A 17,619-nucleotide genomic window follows, 5' to 3' on the forward strand; every position below is an offset into this window, starting at 1 on the left:
TTGTGAATCATACATCATATCAAAAAATGTTTGTTTCAACTAGGGCTGAAACGATTGCTCGATTGAATTGAGTAATTCGACACAAAAAATCCTCGATGCAAAAGATTTGTTTGAGTCATGTGACCACGGAGCAGGAGTGAAGCACTTGTTATTACTCACCGCTCCGTGTTCCCCCGCCGGCCCGTACCGCGCTGCACTATATCCCAACACATCGTCATGTCATACATAGTGCATGCATCATGACCTGACACTTTCTGACGTCAGGACGACAGTGCAGTGCGCGGAGAAGGAGTTGCAGTGGAGAGGCGCCCCTACAGGAGAGGTAAGTATTTAATTTCACTGGCGCTGGGAACATGGCTAGGACGGGAGATGGTGGCACTGAAGGCCAGGTGGTGGCACTGGGGGACAGCTGGTGGCACTCGAGGGAAAGCTGGTGGCACTGGGGGGCAAGCTGGCAGCACTGGAGGGGGAGCCTGATCGCACTGAGGGGGCAGCTGATGGCACGGGGGGAATGATGAGTTTTTGTAAAGAAAAACATTCTTTTAACTAGTTTTTTGTTATTACAGTACTCGATTAATCGCTGGATTAATCGATAGAATACTCGATTACAAAAATAGCCGATAGCTGCAGCCCTAGTTTCAACTGATGGGTCCATTTATGCAGTATTTCCTAATGTCCTTTAAAGCTCACAGGCTTTTGAATATAGCTTAAATGGCCACACAACTTTGCATAAATCAATAGTATAAGCGACCATAAGAAACTTTGAAATATATCGTATCAGAAAGAACTGTCTAGTTCTCATGTTATCAGCTGTTAAATGCTTTTCTCTTTGAAATTTGCTTTGAATCCATCTAGCTCACTGAAGGATCAGATTACTCATGTCAATAACAATCTATGGAGAGGGGTAGGGGAGGAGTGAGCTGGAAGTCAGAGACAGGCACAGCAAAAGAAACTGCTGCAGTATAATAGCTTAATAGTTTATATCTCAGTTTTGCAGTGGATGGTGCTAATTTCTACCCACCAGGTTAGGTCTGGGATAACTGCTGACATTCAGCATGCATAGGGGGAAACTGATTTAAAAAAAATGCCAAATACAAGTCATATAATGGCCAGCAAAAGGTGATATCCCTCATGTACAGACACTCTGCTATTCTTAATGCAAAGTTTGTTGAAAGGTTAGGAATACACCTTTAGTGTTTTGAAATCTGTTATAGCGACTGTCCAACCAAATGACTGGACAATGTTTTGGGGCAGCCACAGAGTGGACGGAGCACCACTGGGGGCAGAAAAATAAAAATAGTTTGTTTCCTTTTGTTCCTTTCCTAATGCTCAGGTTGAGAAGGGAGCAGACAGCCAGATGTTGGTGAGTGATGTCAACAGCTGAATTGGTAGGCCTCAGCACTGTGTAATAAGCATCTCAGACAGTGACTTTGAGCCTCTTCATATATCTTTAGATTTCACTAGATTATAGGCTGTTTTCTGCAGACTATTAGGGAGAATTGATAGTTTGCTGCACACCGGGCTACAACCATACTAACTGTATTACATTTGTATTATGCCAGAGTTCACTATTCAAGGGCATAGTCATTGGCAGCTTTGCAAAAGTGACCACTGGATCAGACTCCATATTCACTTCTTACAAAGCCACGGTTGATAAGAAGCCAATTTAACGTGACTATTGATATAATGTTACTTCCTCTTGACAGTTTAGCAAAACCTGCATCCACAACTGAGTACATAAATGTCAGCACTTGCTTATTGCAATCGCTATGCCAAGATATGGCCATTATGAACAATATGCCAAACCACCATATGATTGGAATGTCTATTTAATGTACAGTAATAATAGTAAAAAATACTTTTTCTAGATTTTTGTGTTCTAATGTATTATTAACCTTTAGGCTGAATAATCATTCTCTTCCATAGGTCTAGGCCATTTAATTTCCTGCATTCTCATTAATGGATCCCAGTATTTCAAGCGCATCAGTGAATCGGGCATCAAAAAGATGTGTAGAAATATATTTGTCCTCCAGCAGAACCTCACCAACATCACTATGTCCCGTGAAGCTGATCTGGATTTTGCAAGGTAATATAGCAAATGCTCCTTGTTTCCTTTACCAAATGCTGACTTCATCATTGTCAGAAGGTTAAAGAGTAATTGCACTTTCAAAAAAAACTTTTGACACGTTATAGTGACATATCAAAAGTTTTGATTGTGAAGGTCCAGGTGTGGAGACCCTCACGATCGCTAAAACAAAAGGCCAAAAGCACTCAGCTAAGCGCTAGGCCCATCAGCTGTGATTATCTCTCTTCTTTAAACTCAGGCTCATAGGGGTCGATGAGACCATCTTCAGCTAACCCCACCTCTCTGGAGAGCCGATCAGTGCCAAAGGAGCACAGCGCTTAGGTGAGTGCTTCTTCTCTTTGTGTCAGCAGTCAGTGGGCTTTTTTTTTTTATTACTACTCCATACCTTTACAAAATGTTATTGAATTTTATCATTAAAACTTTGTAACTACTGAAATAGATCTAATATATTAATCCACATATGTGCACTAGAATTTTAGCAGAGTATTTATTTAGTATTTAAGAAATTCAGAAAATTTGCTAAGCGGCCATGCTAAATATTTTTATAAAACACATCTCAGTGGGATTGTGCAAGAATGGGTTGGTTTTTTTTTTGTTTTTTTTTTGCAAACCCCCCTACTTGGCCGGACCTTTAAAGAGAAGCTTACTTATCTGCTTCCTGATGGCGCTCCGCTCCATCTCCTCCGGGCCTGTGATGCTCCTCTGTGCTCCCTCACTGAAAACATTTGGTTTGATGCCGCCTGCAACTAATCACTGGCAATGGCGGTGACCACATCCTCCTGTGTCATGTGACCATTTATCACAGGCATCCTCAAACTGTGGCCCTCCATCTGTTGCAAAACTACAACTCCCAGCATGCCCGAACAGCCTACAGGTATCAGCCTACAGCAGGGCATTGTGGGAGTTGTAGTTTTACAACAGCTGGAGGGCCGCAGGTTGAGGATGCCTGATTTAGGCTACTTTCACACTAGCGTTCAGAGAGGATCCGACTGGTGTCTGCACAGACGGATCCGCTCCTATAATGCAGACGTTTGGATCTGTTCAGAACGGATCCGTCTGCATTATAGTTTAGTAAAAACTCTAAGTCTGAAAGTTGTTCAGACGGATCCGTCCAGACTTTACATTGAAAGTCAATGGGGGACGGATCCGTTTGAAAATTGAGCCATATTGTGTTAACTTCAAACGGATCCGTCCCCATTGACTTACATTGTAAGTCTGGATGGATCCGTTTGCCTCCGCACGGCCAGGCGGACACCCGAACGCCTGCTGAGCGGAGCGGAGGCTAAACGCTGCCAGACTGATGCATTCAAACGGAGCTCACAAGCGGAGCCCCGACGCTAGTGTGAAAAGTGGAGCTGGTCATCCCTATGGCCAGAGACTGGCTGCAAGCGGCGTCAAACTGAATGTTATCAGTCAGGGAGCCCAGTGGAGCATTGCAGGCCGAGAAGAGGAGGAGTGCGGAACCAGCGCCGGGATACAGATAAGTAAGCTGTATTTTACAAGTCCGGCCAATTGAGGGAGTTACCAAAACTCCTCCATACTTGCACAGCCCTTTTAAGGAAAATCATCAAAGTTGCTGTGTTTCTCGAGGTTATGTGCAGGTACTTACCTCCTGATGACCAACCTACACTACACTCTGCATGGTCCTATGGTGCACAGATGTTTAACTCATTCAGGATTGGGCATTGACATAGCTGCATCAAGTTTTTTTGTTTGTTTTTTGGGATAAATTGTATTCTTCATTGGCACGATTTTGAAGTAAATTTAAATTCTTGTTTAACTTTCATGGTTGAGTATTAGAAAACATTAATTTTGCCATTCTTTTATGCATTTTAAATTTTGCACCATTCACCCTTTGGCATAAATAATGTGTTTCCTCTATTTTATGGTTCGGTACAATTATTACAGTACCAAATGTGGGCAATTAAAAAAAAATTCTACCCTTTTTTTTCTTGTCTTCTTTACCTTGTTCACTTTGCAGTTTATGTAATAGGTTATTTTATTATCAAGCCATTATAAAATTGTTAGTCCCCCTAGAGGACTTCACAATGTGATCTTCAGACCTCTCACTATACCAAAGTATTATTGCATATTGTTAGTAGTAAACTGAAAGGCATTCTATGAGATGAATCACATTTGTGGGCCACAGAGCCCACTCCTACTCTCCAACCACCTAGATGCCATAATGACTTCGCCATACTGCATATGTGGTTAAATGACCTGAAGCTTCCAAATACAGGAAAGGGTTATCAGTCAACTGTACCTCTTTACTAGACACTTAAAATTTCCCAAAAAGTTTTGGAACATAAACATTTAAGAAACCTTTCTATATAAGTACTGGTCTTTTCTCACATACACCTGATATACGTACAGTGTATAGTGTTATTCTGCACATCCCATAACATTTTCAGGTATGCAAGAAAGTTATCTATATGACTGTAGAAGACTGGCCGATCCATTCTATCCGTTAGGCAGAAGGAACCTTCTTTCTTTGAGCGGTGGCCTGTTCTTTGCTTTGTACTTTTCGCTGACACTGCAGATAGGCATAGCTTTGCTGAGATAATGGGTTAACAGTACTCTGGAAGCTGGGATGTGATTATGTGTATACAGCAAAATTTGCAGCAATAGCTTTTCCATGAATCAATGCACATAAGCAGAAGTTGTGGTCACTTTCTTTTCACATTGTAGCAAGGCATGTTTTATCGCTTGAGAGAAAATATGGGCCTTTAGAATCAGAATTTATGTAAATTCTTGATGACTTGCTTAAATGCAAAACTGTGCGACCTATTTTTTTCCTAACTTCAATACAGGAACAGGTCAATGATTTGAATGGATGACTGTAATGCTTCATTTGTCCTGTAGTGGCACTGCAGGGAAATTGGACACTTACTGCCAGATTTCTCCACAGTTTGCAGCTGATCATTGTGATCAGCTTATTGTCATGAAACCCTTAAACCTAGTAGGTACTGTATTCTCCAAATCAGAGAACCTCTATGACAACTTAGCTCTGCCTGGAGGGGGGAGGTAATGGCTTTCATTATGGAGACTTGGTGGCACTGCTCCATGGGAAAATAGTATGCAAAGGGGTATATCCTAAAGAAACAGTCTTGCTAGTGCCACCTTTTGGAAGGTGCTTTCTAAGTCAAAGTCCAATAAGCCTTGTAACATGATAAAACAACCATTAATCTGAGTGAGAAACAGTTACTGTGGAGTTTGACGATAGCTAGCATAGAAGAAGAAGCGGAGAGGACTCTGGTGGATAGAGGACATTAATATGGTGGATTTTGTGCGTCTGGTGAATCCTTCTCCATTATGAAAAACTGATCAAAAGTCTGTGTATGGACATTGTTTAGAGTTTAAATATAACCCATTAGTCATCTTTTATTAAAGATTTTACATGATGGTGTAAAAAAGTTGTAAATTATGACACATGCAATATTTGCACCAATATTTGTGACTTTTTTCACTTCTCTTTTCAAAGGTAGAGAGAAAAGTGGAAGGGGTATGGCCTCCCATGGACCAACAGACTTACTGTTACTTTAGCCTAAATGATAGTTGAATCTACACCAGCTCTTAGCTCTTGTAGATTTCAGCTACTGGCACGTAGATTGCCTGGAAATGCACCAAATTTATTAAGTGGCTGCGCCATATATTTGTAACTCCAACTGTCGGGCAGATTATTGGGAACAAACGTTTGTACGAATGCTCATTCCCAATAATCTGCTGGTGTAAAGGTGCCGCAGATCACCTGATGAATGAGCAAACCCCTCGTTCATCGAGTGAAATGATTGTGCGAACACCTCAATCATCATTTCTGGGCAGCAGATCATGCTGTATAAACAGTGATCTACTACCCAGAAACAATGAATTTCTATTATGGCAGTAGCCATCACTCATCGTCTTACAGTGGAGGTTAATCGAAATTCAGCTCTTATTCTTCACTGATGAGCAGGCAGTTTTCGGGAAGAAACACAGCAGGTCAGCGCAGTGTGAATGCACCTTTAGTATATCGGCCCCATTGTTATCCAATTTGAGCTTCGAGGCAAATAAAATTGTAGCACCAATAATGAATGACTCACAAAAGTGAGTACCCGTGCAGAGCCAGCACGTATGGTAGTAGGCCAAAGAGAGAGAAATAGGGCTCGCACTCAATAATATTATGAATATATAAATTTTATTAGTGTCTCCATATGAGACAAATCACAATAAAAACACATAGAAAACAGTAGATGGTGGAAAATGAGCACACAAAATGACACGGAGCACAACTAATACCTGAAATGGCAAATAGATACAAACAATGGATATATAAATATAGCACTAATGTGCATGTGGGCCAAATAGGATATCAGAAATACATGTAGTCAGGCAAAGCTATAGAGGCTAAGTAAAGGTATCATATATAGTAACCAAAATATGCATATAAAGTGCAGAGTGCAAATATATCAAAGTACATAGATAGCAGAAGCTAAGTAGTTAATTGTAAAGCCATAGACAAAGTACCTGTGTAGTGCTCCAGCAACCCCGACGTACGTTTCACGCAAGGCTTCTTCAGGGGGAGGTTGACCTACAAATAACATTGTAGGTCAACTTTTTAACAAGCCTTAGAATATGACAAGGGAAAATAACCAAGCCAGATATCCATCTGCAGACAGCTGTGTATGGATGTTTGGCCCTCATTAGTATGGAGTAGGATTCTGGCTGGCTGTGCAAGATGTCTTGGATGCATCTTAGGGGGTTACTGGCAATACTCCATGGGAAAATAACATGCAAAGAGGTATCTCCCAGAGAAACTGTCACGGCGCTGTGTGGGTAGTAAACTCCACAACGAACACAAGAGGGAAGGGTACTAGGCCTGGAAACTAGGGAAAGGGGAAAGGTCACCACCTAGTGAATCCCTAAACCGAGCCCTGACTACTATCAGTATGAACAGACCTCGATGGTAGGAATGTTTATAAGCAGGAACCTAGAGCCCTATCTGACCCTGAAGGGCCCTGGAAAATAGTGTCAGGACAAAGAAGTCCTGTTCCTTCCCAGCTGAAGGAACAGGAGACTCCCTCAGGCCTAATACCAAAAGATAGGGGAATAAAACATACAAGAAATAAGGAAAAGACACTTAACTCTGAAGTACGTGGACAAGCAGGAACTCAGAGGAGAACCAACACCAGCACTTCCACAACCAAAAAGGAGCTATCAACCGCATAGCATGATGGGTGAGACCAGGTTAAATAGAGGAGTTGGAATGACCACTTAAGCTACACCTGAGACAAGAGGTGTGGTCATTCCCAGCAACAACACAGAAACAAGTGAAACCAAAGAGGCTGTCAGATTGCATCACATGCAGCCAGTCTCTTAGATCTTCTGACCCCTGTCATAGGAGAGACCGTGACAGAAACAGAACCATCTTGCTAGTGCCACCTTTGGAAGTGTCTCCCTATTTTCCTATAGATAGCTAAGCCAAAAATCCATCCAGCTTTTTCAGGGTGTTTGCCACTGGGTGTTCTCTTTTTTGAGAGATACAGGTTTGCATACATTTTAGCTAGCCATAACTGTCATGTGAGCTCTTACAGTACACCAACAGTAACGGAAAAGAAAACATCATGCTATAAAGGTGTAAAAGCTAAGTCTTATAAATGATATAAGATAAAGATGAGTGCAAGGATGGTGCTTAAAACCCAGTGATGGATTACATAAATGGTTTGCATAAAATAAGTTTTTATTAATAATTCTGTGTTGCTGCATTGCTTATGTAAATTATGGGTGGCAAAAATAAAAATATATCAGGTGGCAAGTTTTGATGTATTGTGTTTTGGGGTGGTGGTACACTTTAATATAGTGCATGCCTTCTTAAATGTAATTTTTTTCCCAGCACTACTATCACTTTACATGATAACATTTGGGCCAGTGGTGTCAATGGAGAATGTGAAAGCAGTCATAACTTTTCCTTTCTTGCCCTTTTATGGCATCCGTTTAGCTATTGTAAATGGACTATTGAAGCACAAAGCTTCTTCTCTTCATCTTCTGAAAGACAGAAATTCAGCCACTGTGTATTTTGTTATACCAGCCAAACGGCAACATTCTTCAATGAATATTCAAAGCTAAGTGTGTTGCACTTGGATGCATTGAACGTCTCTATTGTAATAACAGACAGTAGTCCCCTGACCTTCTTATTTCATGTAGTGTGGTGGGAGCCAGAGCTGGGTGCAGCTGCCAAATCTTGTAAAAGGGGGGGTGCTAATTGCTGGCGTTTGTCATGTTATCCGTCAGTGACAATGTGTCAGGAGTCATATGTACAACAGGAAATGAATTATCCATGGCACATAAGCCTCTGGAAGGGATCCCCTGCTGCTCGTGTTAATGAAAGTTGTCCTACGCATGTTCCCAGCCTGACTGTGTTCCAGCTTTCCTCATCCTGCTGAATGCCTCTACTTCCCATCGCCGTGCCCTCGTCACTTGTTAATACTAATAGCAGCTCCTAAACTGTTCTAAATCTATACGGGTTATATGTATGTTTATAGATACTAATGCTACATGTAAAGAAATTCCAGAAGTTAGATTATTATTATTTTTTTTATTCTACAACTGCTTCACTTTACAATCAGTCGGCAGGCAGTCATCTGGTACTGGCTTAAAGAAGAACTCCGGCAAAAAAATTTTATTCTCTGACCTGCTAGAAAGGTACATGATGTAAAGTGTAGTGAATGTAATCTTCTTACCTGATGCATGATGTAAACTGTAGTCAATGTTCTTTTCTTACCAGTAACTGTATTTGTGAGTTATACCTCCCTTTTGCTTCTCAGCTGTGTCATGTGACCAGCAATCAGACTCACCAACTGACACAGCATCTTATGTGTGGACAGGAAGTCAGTTTCTCTATGTATTCCTATGGGAGCCTCAATGTCAGTCTCATAGGAATGAATAGAGAAGTAACTGACTTCCTGTCCTGTGTCAGCTGGAGAGCAGAGAGTTGGTCACATGACACAGCTGAGTATCAGAAGAGAGGTTATAACTCACAAATACAGACACTGGTAAGAAGATTGCCTTCACTACAGATTACATCATGTACCCTTCTAACAGGTCAGAGAATAAAACATTGTGCAGGAATTTTTCTTTAATGGTGGACCTGGTGTTTCAGTGTTAAACCCCCTGTATCAACTGGCTATTGACCGATAAGGAGTCTCACTGCTGTGTTTGCAGAGCATGGATGACTGATCTCACTATGGGTGATTCTTACTGGCAGACCTTAAAAGTCAACAGTATTAATTTGGGAGCAGGACCAATTTGCTGAGATTATCAAAAAGTCCAAGTACATTGTTTAAAATTGCTTTATACAGTAAATTGTTGCTATTTACCCACATTTATTCCTTGAGTATGCTTAGGATAGATCTTCAATATAGAAAACTGGACAACCCCTTGAAGGTAGCTGCTGTAATCTAGTTCCATTGGGAAATGCCTTGCTCGATAAACTATGAGTACCATTTTAAATTGTACACTGCTCAAAAAAATAAAGGGAACACTTAAACAACACAATGTAACTCCAAGTCAATCACACTTCTGTGAAATCAAACTGTCCACTTAGGAAGCAACACTGAGTGACAATCAATTTCACATGCTGTTGTGCAAATGGGATAGACAACAGGTGGAAATTATAGGCAATTAGCAAGACACCCCCAATAAAGGAGTGGTTCTGCAGGTGGTGACCACAGATCACTTCTCAGTTCCTATGCTTCCTGGCTGATGTTTTGGTCACTTTTGAATGCTGGCGGTGCTTTCACTCTAGTGGTAGCATGAGACGGAGTCTACAACTCACACAAGTGGCTCAGGTAGTGCAGCTTAAACAAGATGGCACATCAATGCGAGCTGTGGCAAGAAGGTTTGCTGTGTCTGTCAGCGTAGTGTCCAGAGCATGGAGGCGCTACCAGGAGACAGGCCAGTACATCAGGAGACATGGAGGAGGCCGTAGGAGGGCAACAACCCAGCAGCAGGACTTCTACCTCCGCCTTTGTGCAAGGAGGAACAGGAGGAGCACTGCCAGAGCCCTGCAAAATGACCTCCAGCAGGCCACAAATGTGCATGTGTCTGCTCAAACGGTCAGAAACAGACTCCATGAGGGTGATATGAGGGCCCGACGTCCACAGGTGGGGTTGTGCTTACAGCCCAACACCGTGCAGGACGTTTGGCATTTTCCAGAGAACACCAATATTGGCAAATTCGCCACTGGCGCCCTGTGCTCTTCACAGATGAAAGCAGGTTCACACTGAGCACATGTGACAGACGTGACAGAGTCTTCAGACGCCGTGGAGAACGTTCTGCTGCCTGCAACATCCTCCAGCATGACCGGTTTGGCATTGGGTCAGTAATGGTGTGGGGTGGCATTTCTTTGGAGGGCCGGACAGCCCTCCATGTGCTCGCCAGAGGTAGCCTGCCTCCTCAGACCCCTTGTGAGACCATATGCTGTTGCGGTTGGCCCTGGGTTCCTCCTAATGCAAGACAATGCTAGACCTCATGTGGCTGGAGTGTGTCAGCAGTTCCTGCAAGACAAAGGCATTGATGCTATGGACTGGCCCGCCCGTTCCTCAGACCTGAATCCAATTGAGCACATCTGGGACATCATGTCTCGCTCTATCCACCAACGTCACGTTGCACCACAGACTGTCAAGGAATTGGCAGATGCTTTAGTCCAGGTCTGGGAAGAGATCCCTCAGGAGACCGTCCGCCACCTCATCAGGAGCATGCACAGGCGTTGTAGGGAGGTCATACAGGCACGTGGAGGCCACACACACTACTGAGCCTCATTTTGACTTGTTTTAAGGACATTACATCAAAGTTGGATCAGCCTGTAGTGTGTTTTTCCACTTTAATTTTGAGGCTGACTCCAAATCCAGACCTCCATGGGTTGAAAAATTTGATTTCCATTTTTAAATTTTTGTGTGATTTTGTTGTCAGCACATTCAACTATGTAAAGAACAAAGTATTTCAGAAGAATATTTAATTAATTCAGATCTAGGATGTGTTATTTTTGTGTTCCCTTTATTTTTTTGAGCAGTGTATTTCTCTCCATTTTTTCAGTGTGTGGCTTTTCTTACATTGTTTAACTCCTTTAATAATTTATTTCTGATCTTTCCTTAGACAAATCGGTTCCATTAACATATCCTCTTGATCAGGAGCGTAACTATAACGGAAGCTACTGCTTGGGGCCCAAACTTTGAAAGGGCCCACCCAGGAGGAGAGCTAAAAAATTTTATTGTCAGGGCCCCTCAACAGTATTATAACATTATATACAGAGAAACTGTAGGGAACAGACGAAGCGGCTGCTGCACCTTGTCTGTGAGAGTGATCTTGACTAGCCACAGGAGTGGGCATTGCATGGGAGGAGGGGGTTGCAAAAAATGTACTGTGGGGCCCAGTCATTTCTAGTTACGTCAGTGCTCTTGATCTTGCTAAATTGCTTAATACTGTATATTGTTTAAGTGTATGGTATAGGAATTGGCATTTAGGCAGATTGTACTTATTTACTATTGGTTATAATCTTGCTCCCAGTTATTCATGATCCTTGCTGGCAAAACTTATTTGTTCATAGTGATCTTTAAACTCTAAGAGGGGGGATTGTCCAGCCCTGCACTCCAGAATTGTGGCTTTAAAAAAAATTACAAAAAAGGGCTTTTTTGAAAAGTGGATGTGGCTATGTAAATGATGTGTAGGACAGATTTAAGAGATTAAAACGTCACCCAAATGTTGCTAGTTTAAACCATTCGGATAATTGTCTCTGGGTAATAAGCAAAGCTTTTGATGATTGGTAGATGGCTTTCACCATATCTAAGAATTTTAAAGTAAATACAGTTTGTAGTGGCTCTCCCTCCTTTTCAAACTTGGTGAGGGTGCTGTGTATTATATGACTCACCCCGTCACAAAAATAATTGTTAATAGAGAAAAGGAATAAGACAGGCACTCACCATCTGGGACTAATTAAAATACTAATTTATTTAATATGAATAGTTAAAAACTGTTAAAACTACCTACAATTGTCTGTAATAGATCCAGGTGGTACTATCAGAGGAGTGTATAACTCATTATCTCACAAATAGTGCGTGCATATATTGAAATATAAAATAAATAAATAGTGCATACATATATTGAATATAAATAATATGAATAAATAAAAAGTAAAATGGCTTGAAAATAAAAAAGTTAAAAATAGTAAAATAGTGTAAAAAGAAGTGTCTCTTGATTTCACCGACAATTCCAGGAATTGTATATTAGAATTCTTGTGCAAATTGTGTTACCCCATGTGGTCACTCAGGGTTAGTGGACCAAGTTAAAGTTAATCTAAATCTTGAGCAAAAGTCAGTTGTAGATGTAGTATCCCGTATTTTCATTCAGGGTTAGTGAAAAAGGTTAAAGTTGGTGTATAAATCTTGAGCACAAGTCAATTATTACTTGTATCCTCCTGATAAGAGTCACAATTAATGGGTAGAATAGCAAAATAGTTGTTATGTTGAACGTATTGGTATCGAACGTCTCTACTCACAAGAGACTCGTGTTTTTCGGCTGGAGTCGGGGGTGTCCCTCCCGCTACACAGCCACTCATCCGTCCTGACGTGGCTGCGCCGGCTCTGTGTCTTTCCGTCTGGTAGTTTCGTGTAGCTGGCCTCGCTACACTGACTGCATCTCACGTGATTTCGGGTCGCTCACGTGATAGCATGATAAGTCACGTGTGACTCCTTATTCGCGAGATGCCGATTTTCTATTATACTTGCAATGGAGTATTATTTAAATTGTTTGCGAATTACACAGTCTCCGACTTTAAGGATAGGTGAAACGGGCACGTAGTATTATCAAAAAAGAGGGTCCCATCCAATACCGCCAGACGCGTTTCGAGGTGTACCACCTCTTCCTCAGTCGCCTTGAATAGGACTCGAGTAGGGCTGCAGTAAACGATTATTTCAGTAATCGAGTATTCTATCAATAATTTTTTACGATTAATCGAGTAATCTAATAAAAATGAATTAATAGACTGTTTTGCTTTATAAAAACTCATCAGACCCCCTGCCATCAGTCCCAACACCCTTCGTTCCCCCTTGTGCGATCAGCCTAAGTGCATCAGTTCCCACAGTGCCTTCAGCTTCACTCCCCCACCCCAGTGCCTCCAGCTCCACTCCACCACCCCAGTGCCTCCAGCTCCACTCCACCACCCCAGTGCCTCCAGCTCCACTCCCCCACCCCAGTGCCTCCAGCTCCACTCCCCCACCCCAGTGCCTCCAGCTCCACTCCCCCACCCCAGTGCCTTCAGCTCCACTCCCCCACCCCAGTGCCTTCAGCTCCACTTCCCCACCCCAGTGCCTCCAGCTCCACTCCCCCAGTGCCATCAGCCCCTCCATACCATCCATTGCTATGTCCCCCCAATCCCCCAGTGCCATCAGATCAGCCCCTCCATGTCCCCCAGTGCCGGCTGTCCCCCTTCAGTGCCATGTCCCAGCGCCAGTGAAATAAAATATTTACCTTTCCTGTAGGGGCGCCGCTCCACAGCGCCTTCCTCTTCTTCTCCGCGCGCTGCACTGGATCCTGACGTCACACAGCGTCGGGTCATAGTGCGTGCTTACATGCACTATCACCTGACGATGTGTCAGGATCCAGTGCAGCGCGGTACGGGCCGGCAGGTGACCACAGTGCGGTAAGTAATAGCAAGCGCTTCACTCCTGCTCCATGGTCACATGACACAAACGAATCCTCGATGCAAAAAATTTGCATCAAGGATTTTTTTGTGTCGAATTACTCGATTCAATCGAGTAATCGTTTCAGCCTTAGACTTGAGTCTTTCCTGCTTTTATATGCCCATGTTCTGGATTTGTCATAAGATGTGGGATGGAATTAATGTAAAATGTGGGATGGATTAATTAAAAAACAATTGCCATACAAAGTAGTGATTAATATCTTGTATTCCCATTAATAATCTTTCTTTGCCTTATATTTAAGAAGTAAAAAGCATTTTAAAGAAAAAAACATAAAAGACACTATAAAATATTGTAAAATATTGCATGCGTTTGTCTTGCGTTTTTGATGCGTCTTTTTTTTAATGTGATGCGTTTTTTTGCTATTGTTTGCTAAACAGTCTGAAAAGTATTCTAGATAGAAAATAATTTGTTATTGAAGCCCTCATCCTTGTTTAATCCCATTTTTCTTTTTTCTTAAAATCTTTTAAAGTAAAAAGCATTGCTATGCTGATGAATAAACACTCTTGTTCTAACTTGTATTCGTAGTTTTCTTAAGGTTCTAATCCAATCTGTTTTGATGGATATTGCTAGAATTTAGTATGTAATATTCGTATGTAGTAAAAGGGCCGTGGGTCCTACTCCGAGGAGAAATCGTGGTGCCAAGAAATCGGCCAGACACACGATGTCCCATCAGTGAAAGACCCACAACCCAAATTTACAGGAAACCGAAGATCTCAATTTCTGAGTTGAGGCCTCCAGGCATTAAAGTTTCAAAATCATAGATACGTCTAGACTCCTGTCTTGACATTTTTGAAATATGATTTCCACCTCTCCACTGTACTTTCACTTTTCTCAAAAGCTGTAAATATCATTCCACTTGGGTCTTTATTATGGTGTTGTTTGAAGTGAAGGGATAATGCATGTTTTTCAAATCCTTTTCTAATATTAGTGATGTGCTCTGATACATTTTTTATTTTTTATTTTTTTTTCAAGGTCCTTTTAGTTCTTCCCACATATTGTTTCTTGCATGGGCATTCTATTATGTATATTACATTTGTGGAGTTGCAAGATAGGAATTCTCTTATTTACCATGAGTAAGAGTTATTAGTAGAGCATACTTTCGCAGTTTTTCTAGGGAATTTTGTAATTTACAGTTTTGGCACCTACCACATTTGTAGAATCCTTTTAAATTGAACCATCCATGTGGGATTAGGTCTTTTGATTTTTTTATTGTTTTTATTGTAGGTGCTATTTTACTGGATACATTTGGTGCTTTTGTATATGTTATGCAAGGAACATCTGTAATTAGGGGACCTATTATCTTGTCTTTCAATACATGGTGCCAATGTGTTTTGATGATTTATTTTCTTATATTGTGTGTTATATGGTAGTATAATCCTAATTTTTTCTTCTTGTTTTTGGTTTTGATTAGTAACGTTTCCTTTTGGTTCGAAAAAAGTTTTTCTATCCATTTCTCTAATCTTATGTAATGAATCTTCTAATTGTTGTATCGGGTAATTTTTCGCTAAAAATTGTTCTTTCATTATTGAGGCTTCTTTTTCAAAATCTTCCCCATCTGTGCAATTCCTTTTCAGGCGTCAAGTCCCAGATGGTGAGTGCCTGTCTTATTCCTTTTCTCTATATCTAAGAATTTACCTTCAAACGCCATTGACCTTGGACAGCCTTGACCATTCCAAGATAGAGACGATGGCATTCAACTCGATAGAGACGATGGCATCCCCTTACGCTGCTCTGGATGGCCCATCAAGCCTTGTCTAACACTCGTCTAATATTTCTTACCCTTGTTCTTTCTGTTATGAATCCTGTTTGTGGTGGGGATATCAAATGGGTTGCCACTTCTGCCAGTGTTTTAGATAAGATTTTTGTTAAATACTAGAATTAAATGTCTTGACTAATCAAAGCTAATGACCTGTATACGGCTGGTGATAATGTATCCTTCACTTTTTTAATAACCTTTTTAAAAAGGCTGTTCCTTCTGTAGGTTAGACAGAGTTAACGGTTGTCATATGGCCATACATCAAGTGTGGGCAGGGCAGCAGTTCCTCCAATATTATTTTATATATTATTCTATGTTGTCACAGCTAAGGCAATAACCTGCCAGAAGGTAAAATTCACAGAAACAGTGTCCCAACAAACCGTTATTCACAGAATGCCACTATTACAACATAGCCTTTATTCTAGTCACATTTAAAATCAAAATAACCCTCTAAATACGAAAAAAGGTGATTGTGAAAACTAAAAATCTCCAAAAAAAAAAAAGAAAATAACGGGTAATTTAGCATGGATGTAGACTGACTCTTTTCTGGGACTCTGTCCCTAGGTCTCGCCCTATTCTTGATGCTCTGCCTACAAGACGGAATAGCTGCCCCAATAGGGGCGATCCCGTATCAGGAACCTCGTATATACCCCTGGGGTGGCCCTGATAATGGGATAGAGAACCTCCTAATGTGAACTGGTTGATGGACTACCATAAGCACCAAAAATAACAAACAAATCAAGTATAGAAGTGGATTTGATTTAAATCAAAATGATTTAAATCACGATTTAAATCACTAGTCAGTAAGGCTTGATTTAAATCATAGTTTTCACATAAAGACTAATTCTTGCTGGTATAACTTATAATATGCAAGTAGATGAAGATTTAAACAACTTTTCATATTAGTTTGATTAGGTTGATTCTGCATTCATAGGTTTGTAGAAGTTAGGTTTAAGGTATTTTTCTCAACTCTGTTCATGTTATAACATTTTTGCTGTGAAGAAGAGGCATGTGATCTCTGCTGAGTCAAATTCAGTTTTGAGAACTGCCAAAGTAAACCAAGCATCTGTGATAATATCTTGTAGGCAGAGAAACTGCCCAATAATCTTACAAAAACCTCTGGAAGAGCATGACATTGTGAATGGATTAATGGAATTTATTTACCAAAAAAATTACACATATAGAAACATAGAATGTGTCGGCAGATAAGAACCATTCAGCCCATCTAGTCTGCCCAATATACTGAATACTATGGCCCTATCTTATATGAAGGGTGGCCTTATGCCTATCCCATGCATGCCTAAACTCCTTCACTGTATTTGCAGCTACCACTTCTGCAGGAAGGCTATTCCATGCATCCACTACTCTCTCAGTAAAGTAATACTTCCTGATATTACTTTTAAACCTTTGCCCCTCTAATTTAAAACTATGTCCTCTTGTAGCAGTTTTTTTTTCTTTTAAATATTCTCTCCTCTTTTACCTTGTTGATTCCATTTATGTATTTAAAAGTTTCTATCATATCCCCTCTGTCTCGTCTTTCTTCCAAGCTATACATGTTAAGGTCCTTTAATCTTTCCTGGTAAGTTTTATCCTGCAATCCATGTACCAGTTTAGTAGCTCTTCTCTGAATTCTCTCCAAAGTATCAATATCCTTCTGGAGATATGGTCTCCAGTACTGAGCACAATACTCCAAATGAGGTCTCACTAGTGCTCTGTAGAGCGGCATGAGCACCTCTCTATTTCTACTAGTAATGCCTCTCCCTATACACCCAAGCATTCTGCTAGCATTTCCTGCTGCTCTATGACATTGTCTGCCTACCTTTAAGTCTTCTGACATAATGACCCCTAAATCCCTTTCCTCAGATACTGAGGTTAGGACTGTATCACTGATTTTATATTCTGCTCTTGGGTTTTTACGCCCCAGGTGAATTATCTTGCACTTATCAACATTAAATTTTCGTTGCCAGATTTTTGACCATTCCTCTAGTTTTCCTAAATCCTTTTCCATTTGGTGTATCCCTCCAGGAACATCAACCCTGTTACAA

The 17,619-nt window shown here is 41.1% G+C and overlaps 1 protein-coding gene across 1 annotated transcript in view; it reads left to right on the forward strand.

The window, feature by feature from the left end:
* The window catches only part of EXOC4 (exocyst complex component 4), a 533,336-nt gene that overhangs the window by 484,914 nt on the left and 30,803 nt on the right, over positions 1 to 17,619 (forward strand). Inside the window, exon 17 of the mRNA XM_040413403.1 lies at positions 1,927 to 2,086. Within this exon, the coding sequence (XP_040269337.1) occupies positions 1,927 to 2,086 (160 nt within the window). The remainder of the gene's footprint in view (positions 1 to 1,926; positions 2,087 to 17,619) is intronic.

Source organism: Bufo bufo, chromosome 1 (assembly GCF_905171765.1).
Source record: "Bufo bufo chromosome 1, aBufBuf1.1, whole genome shotgun sequence".
Classification (NCBI taxonomy): Eukaryota; Metazoa; Chordata; class Amphibia; order Anura; family Bufonidae; genus Bufo; species Bufo bufo.